The sequence below is a fragment of the Dendroctonus ponderosae genome, unplaced genomic scaffold (assembly GCF_020466585.1).
Source record: "Dendroctonus ponderosae isolate FM_Combo_2020 unplaced genomic scaffold, Dpon_F_20191213v2 Dpon_F_20191213_4, whole genome shotgun sequence".
In the NCBI taxonomy this organism is placed as follows: domain Eukaryota; kingdom Metazoa; phylum Arthropoda; class Insecta; order Coleoptera; family Curculionidae; genus Dendroctonus; species Dendroctonus ponderosae.
The window spans coordinates 15,025,210-15,032,745 of NW_026018611.1; the positions used below are offsets into that span (position 1 = coordinate 15,025,210).

Below are 7,536 nucleotides of genomic sequence, written 5' to 3' on the forward strand. Positions count from 1 at the left end.
AAGTTTACTTAGAATTTGTAAATTATACCTTTGTTACAAGTTCAGTCTCATAATCGTTTTAATGGCCTACTTATCTACTTTTGCGATATTGTCACACGTAAAACACGATCTTTTTAAGAAGCGGAAATATGCAGAGTATGCAACATGCATACACCATCCCAAGACCACAGGTGTTTCAAGTTGAAAACAATATTTGCGGCACCTCTAACATCTGGCGGTGTACAGGCCATTGGATTTTCAAAACTCATTATATACGCATACAAAAGTACTTAAACTTAATTACAAACTTCAAAACATGACATTTCAAGAAATGACGTCGTCGTTCGAAAAACGACATTTTTCGCCCTTGTATCAAAAACTACTATTTCCGCATAATTTTTTTGACACGCCAAACATCACAAAAGGAAATACTCGATTTTAAAAATTGCGAAATAGTAGAAAAAAATGTGCTCTTCACACCACTGAAAAAACCTTTTTGTTTAGAAGCAAATTGAGATTGCAAAAAGCACGATAATATTGAAATGTTGCGTACCGTGATGTGCTAGATGTCTTTACCTCGCAGCGTATACTGAGAGAAATATTCCAAGTCACGAGAATTTTATCAACGTTCCCAGGCGGCTTGGTGAAATAGGTTTCTTTAAAAATTATTTTGCTGTTAGAGGAAGACCAAGTTAGCACTGTTGCAAGAGAACAAAGGATTCTTAAAAGAGTATTAGAAAATCCAGACACGAGTACTAGAAAAATACCGTACCAAGAATGCTTCCCTTCCTCTACAGTTTGGGAAATTTTTCGTGAGCAGCAGCTGAATTCCTTTCATGTACAAACAGTTTAGGCGCTTTATGAGGGTGATGCTAAAAAATTATAAGAATGTAATGAGTTCGTTGAAACCATACTATTTACAGATGAAGCACGGTTCCCCCTAGAAGGGATTTGAATAATGAATTTTCGCGATACTCATCAATGGGCTTATGATAATCCACATGCTGTCAGAGCATCAGTTCCGGTTTCCTTTAAACGTATGGACCGGACCTATGTATGGGACCTAATTTCTACGATGTATTTTTACATCATGTTACGTTGGGACTTCTTTGAAAATGTACTTCCAGAGTTGTTTGAAAATGTTCCGCTACAAACCAGGTTAAACATGTGGCTTGTTCAGGATGGCGTCATTATAATTTAGTAGTGCGTGGATATCTAAATAATGCATTTTCGAGTAAGTGGATTGGAGGGAACGGATCTTTATCTTGGGCGCCCCCTTCGCCAGATATTAATCACATGGATTTCGCTTTTGGAACCACTTAAAAGCTTTCGTCTATTTTACGCCGGTAAATAATATGAATGCTTAGCGCCCAAAAATAATGAATTCCTGCAAAGTAAATAAAGCGGAAATGTTTTTTCGCGTTAGAAAACATTTTTTTCAAGTACTACGTAAATATATTATGTAAATGTATTGAAAGGAACGGAAAACATTTTGAAAAATTCGTTGTAATATTTTGTTTTTTATCTCAGTGTCTATTAATTTTTTTAGTGTTCTACATAATTTTAGATTTTGGAGAAAGTTTTGCATATTGGCATAAATGCGTTTCAAATAAAATAAGTTATGAGTTGATTTGCTGCGGTATGAATGAAATACAAGGCCACTGGATTGAGGGTGATAAAAAGTTTGATGCGATTTGCTCCTAAACGAAGAGGTTTTTCGAGTCATGGAAAAAGCACATTTTTTGTCTACAATTTTCTAGCCTTTCAAACCGTATGAAATTTTTTGCAATGTTTGGCGTGTCAAAAAAATTATACGAAAAATTATATTTGGATTTCAAGTAAAGTGCCCTCTGGAGGCACAGTGGAGAAACAGTTTTTGTGAGAAATTTATAGATCACTAAGCTAAGACACTGTAACGATTTTCAATTTGATCTGCCAATAAATGGCTAGAATAGGTAAAAAAAAATAAGTTTGATGAAGTGTAACTCGGAAAATACTTAGATTTCGATTTTTTTTATATGACTTACTATCATTATTTGAGCATGTAGAATCACCTTTAAAAGTTTCCTAACGCATTATCCGAACACCCTGAATAGATATTTTTGTCAAAAATTCATTCCCGTGAAGATTGGTAAATAAAGTATGATTTCCAAAAATCCTACGTGCACCACTAAATATGTTAAAACTATGTCTTTTTGTGTGTATTTTCAAACACTGAACGTTTTTTAAACCCGAAAACGAGTAAAAGTATTTTTAACATTCTAATTTAATTTTCAATTTCGTTTAATTGATTTAAATCGTAGTTTCTGATACGATAGTTTTAGATCTGGCTACAGGATGATGTGAGATGCAATCCATCACAGACGGCAGAGCCTCACGAGGAAACTGATACTCTTATCAGAAACACAAATTACAAAGAAGTGAAACAAATCATTAGAAACCTCAAAGCTAAGAGACTCCAGGATACAATGGTATTACCGGCAAAACAGAATTGCCATACAAAGCAATGAGATTCATATCGATTCTAATCAATGCCACCTTTCACCTGGGACACTTTGCTGATCAGTGGAAAGTAGCACAGATAATTCTTATCCAGAACCAAGTAAGGATCCAGGTTTGGTGACTTCCTATACGTTAGCAAGTCTTCTTCATATGCAAGCTAAAGTGTGCGTAAACGATTTCCTCAAGAGGCTCAACAAAATCATATCTGCGAAAAAGCTATTCACTAATTTGGCTTTCGTCGCCATTTTGGTACAACTGAGCAAGTAAACAAAATAGCTAGTAAAATCAGAAATGCTCTTGATGATAAGAAATATTGCTTTGCAAAATTTCTAGACGTAGCTCAGACCTTCGACAAAGTTTCGCATAAAGGGTTATTACTCAAGTTGTCCAAATGGTTTCCAAGAAATTTACACAATTTCCTCAAATTTTATCTCAAAGCCAGAACCTTTCGAGTTAAAATAGCCGAAAGGATCACAAAACTGTACCCGATCAGAGCCGGCGTTCCACGGAAGCGTTTGAGTCCAACATTGTATTTGCTTTACACATCAGATATACCCTACGACGGAAATATAACTGCTGTATTAACTTTAGATACCAACCCATCAATAGCTTCTGAAAAATTACAAAACTCTCTAAACATAATCAGCAAATGGTTTAAAATTTGGCGAATCTAGGTAATCGAGATTAAGTCGACACATATTACTTTCACTTTGAGACCGGAGATGTGCCCAGCACCGTAGTAAATGAGAAAGAAATTCCTCAGAATATGCATGTCAAATATCTTGGACTTCACCTGCATCGTCGTCTAACTTGGCATGATCATATCTGGGCAAAGCGCAAGCAGCTAAATCTGAAGCTAATAAAAATGTACTGGTTACTAGGAAGAAGATAACTATCCCTCTCAATCCAATTTGGATGCATGGAGCTGAACTATGGGGTAACGCTTCTAAATCAAGCATCGAAATTATTGAGAGGTTTGAATCGAAATTCCTGAGAGAAATCGTAAATGCTCCCTGTTTGCTCCAAATTAATTAATCAGGAAGGGCCTACAACTAAAAATAGTTACTGAATAAATATCGACGATTCCAGCTACACAAACCTCAATTCATCCAAATATAACTACTAGCAACGGATCTGCTGACAACTAATAGAACCATCACCTGATTGAAGATATATAAATGCTGAAGAAGAAGGCGCCTCCTTTCTTTTTCTATCTTTAATTATCCACGCATCTCGCCAAAGTTAAACTTTTTCAAATTTATTTTAAGGGCGTTCTCTTCATTGGGTGAGACTCACATGTTAGCTCAGCAAATATCAAGGTATATACATATAAAATTTACTTATTGTCCCAGGACAGATTGTGAATAGAAAGGACAAAAAAGATCTGGTTATGGCTCGTATGACGATGAGAAGACATCATTTTACCCGCTTGATTTGATAATATAAAGAGAAAACAACCAAAACAAGATCTGACAAAAGTAATGGGAGACAAGAGGACAATTTAAAGATCGTTAATGGAAGACAAGCTTATAGGTCCATATAGACTGGGAGACAAGAATGAAAGAAGGAGACAACTGAGTATCTTCGCACACAAACGAAACCTAGTAATTATGAATAGATTATTTATACTGCCGAAAAGAAGATTGAATATCTGGAGGTCACCTCAAGACGCACATGGTTAGAAACCAGACTGATTACATCCTGGTAAGCAAAAGATACATACATATTTGTACCTCGGTGAAAACATACCCTGGGATTGACCTACAATCAGATCCTGTACGGCTAGCAGGAAGCAGGAATGTTCAAGATAAGTCTTAATGAGACAAAAAAGAAAAATAAGAAAAACAGATTTGACGAGAATAAATTGAAAGAAGCCATGATAAGGCAACAAGCAAAAGCAGGACTCACTGAGGACCCTACAGTTTCAACGAATTTCTCGACTGTTGAAGAAGAAATTTAAAAACTATACACCAAAGTGATAAATGTTAAGGATAAGCTATTGAGATATGATAGAACCGAAAATAAATCGTGGATAACAGAGGAAATCTTCCAACTAATGGAAGAAAGACGACGTGCTCAGATAAGATGATTGATATAAGCACATCTAGAAAAAAATTCGATCCAAAATTTGAGAAGCGAAAGAAAATGAATTAAAGGAGCAGGGAGAAGAATTAGAATCTTTTAAGGTTCACAGAAAAGAAAGATAAATTACCCGAAAATATAAAATAAATACAGTAAATAGACTAGTAGATCAGGAGGGAGTCGGCATGGTTAATCAAGAAGAAATTAAAGAGATTTGAGGGAGCTACGTTGATCGTTATTGACTGAGTTTAACTTTGCGGACTGCAAATTCCCTATATTTCCACTTTTATCTCTCTAAATGTTTTCAGTGTACTGGATGTGTGAACGAGTAACGTGCAATCCAAGGACACACCAATTTTTCCCAATGCATCAATGTAGTTTATAAATGTTGGATAACAGTTTCAAAATATAACTAATCGAAATATGTAAAAGAGTTGACTTTTATGAACAACTATTGTGGAATAGCCTATATTATTATATACAAGGTGTCCCAATAAAAAAGGTTAAAATATATCTGTTTCTATTAAAGTAGTTGGTTAACTCAAATAATTTTACATCTTTAACGGAGTCACCAACAATCCGAATTTTTTATACCATTTCAAGTCCGAGTAATTTATTTCTATACACTTGCATATTATTTCATGGAAATGTACTTACAGGTCCTGCTAAAATCTCCCGGATTCTTTCCATGGGATATTTTCCTTTCTTGTTTCTAACGAGTATAATGATTTTTTTCAAATCGCTGCATGTTCTCAACAATTTCTCGACGAGCACTTTTCCCATGAATCCCGTACCTCCCGTGATAAAAATAGTTTTATCTTTATACATGTCGGCCACTCGGTCCGGGTACTGTTCGATGTCTTCGGTCATGATTGGTCACCTATAACAAAACGAAAAGACCAATGCCATAAAACAGAAAAAAAAAAACACACACATACAACACAAAAAATACTTTCTGTCATCAAGTTTTACTCCTTATATTAGGTAAAAACAGCTAGTATTTTTAAGTACTTTTTTATTTTTAGTTAATACATTTTTGAAATTAAAAAGTCACGAACATCGAACCACTTAGGCCGGTATGCATAGTCGACTCTCACGATGCGCCGGCCTCCTGCCGTTCGCTGGATGCAATTCTGGTTGCACAGCCGATCCGTTGAGCATCTGACGCACGCGTAGTTTAATCTTGTTGGGCGATGCGGTGGTAATTTGTCGGAGATGGGTGTAGGCATATCCGAGCGATCGCCAAAGCTATTTTGTGAGCGAAAGTTCTCAACTTGTCGTGTTTTTTATACTATTTTTGTTTTAAATATCTACACTTATRRACAAAATTAGCTCATCAYGTMTACATTTTCGAATAAATATTTTTTCTCAAGTAGGTCAGTAACGTAACAATAGTAATATTGTACARAACCAATTGTTTTTGCTCTTTTTCTATTCATTCCAAWRCAAGTTTCTAYTTGTTTTCTGTCATTTGCAACATCTCATYATTGTTTTCACTAAGTCTGGTACTATTTTCGATTMAATTTTCTTGCGTTTTTCCTATCTTGTGTGTAYCRCTAAAGTGCATTCGCATTGAAATGTCCCCAGGAAGAAATTTAAGTSAGTTTGATGCGGTCAAAATTGTCACCTTGTTGGAAGAAAGGTATCCCCAATGTTAAGTTTGCTCGAGAACCCGTGGATTGGGATTTGGATGACTGGAAGAAAGTCGTGTTTACTGATGGAGTTAGAGAGGGTTTAAAATCTTTAGCCCTTATTTGGGGAAGACCAGGAGAAAGATATTGCCAAGCATGTATGGTTCCCCAACTGGCTTTCCTCGGTGGATCAATATTTTTTTGGGGCGGGATTTCTTTGGAGGCCCATACGGACCTCGTGATGATCCGAGGAAGACCATTGACTTGACAGAAGTACATTCAAGACGATTTAGAGAATAGGCCATCATTTCTTGTTTACAGAGGATAATGCCAGACCTCACCGAGCTCTGATCGTGCGCGACCATTTTAATGAGGTTGGGATTCAGATTCAGTTAAGATTGCGTTGTGAAAAGCGGCCTTAGGCTTTTAAGCCTTTCTAAAATTAAGGCCATTCTAAAATTATTTTCCAATGTGCGGGGTGCGTGGAGCACGTGTGGTATTGACCAAATATGCAGTGTAAGCAGGACCATCAAATTTTAACGTAAGCTTATTTGAGATGCTTTATATGAAAAATTTACTGCTTTTGAATTAGATGGAAAAATATCAAAGGTGTTACAGCTGTTGGGTTATGCAGAAATTGGCGTTGTTCCCTAACCGTTGTTGCAAGGGTCGTTTGATAAGTCAGTGCCTTTTCTAATTTCCCGCCCAGTAACTTTAAATTCAACACTACTCCCGTCAACTGTCGTCTGTTGGTAGACTGCTGGGAAATTTTGAACTACGTAATTCAGTTCTTGCTTAACAGTCATTGAAAGGAGATGACTTCGTCAATTTCGACAAAAATGGAAAAAAGTGAATTTCGAGTGCCGATCACGCATTATATTTTTTACGTAAAAAAACCATCAAAGAAACGATGGAAAAGCTTGATAGAGACTATAGATTCCCCATAGTCTCCAGTTTCAATGCGTTTCAATGTCAGTTTCAATGGTTAAGAAGTGGTTTACTGAGTTTCGTTGTGGTCGTACCAGCACAAATGACGCAGAACGTTCAGGTCGTCCAAAAGATGTTGTTACGAAAGAAATGGTCGCTAAAATTCATGGAACGATACTGGACGATCGGATAATAGAAGTGTATGAGGTGGCTGATACTGTAGGCTAAATTTTACATGAAAATTTGGATATGAAACAGCTATCCGCACGATGGGTGCCGCGATTGCTGACACTTGACCATAAGCGCTCCCGTGTGACCATTTCAAATGAATATCTAGCGATGTTCCATAGTAATCCGAACGAGTTTTTGCGACGTTCCGTAACCGTTGATGAAACGTGGATCCATCACAACACAC

The 7,536-nt window shown here is 36.4% G+C and overlaps 1 protein-coding gene across 1 annotated transcript in view; it reads right to left on the reverse strand.

The window, feature by feature from the left end:
* LOC109535543 (putative fatty acyl-CoA reductase CG5065) overlaps nucleotides 1–7,536 on the reverse strand; it is a 49,749-nt gene that overhangs the window by 39,275 nt on the left and 2,938 nt on the right. The window contains exon 2 of the mRNA XM_019901458.2: nucleotides 5,221–5,443. Within this exon, the coding sequence (XP_019757017.2) occupies nucleotides 5,221–5,433 (213 nt within the window). The 5' untranslated portion in view covers nucleotides 5,434–5,443. The remainder of the gene's footprint in view (nucleotides 1–5,220; nucleotides 5,444–7,536) is intronic.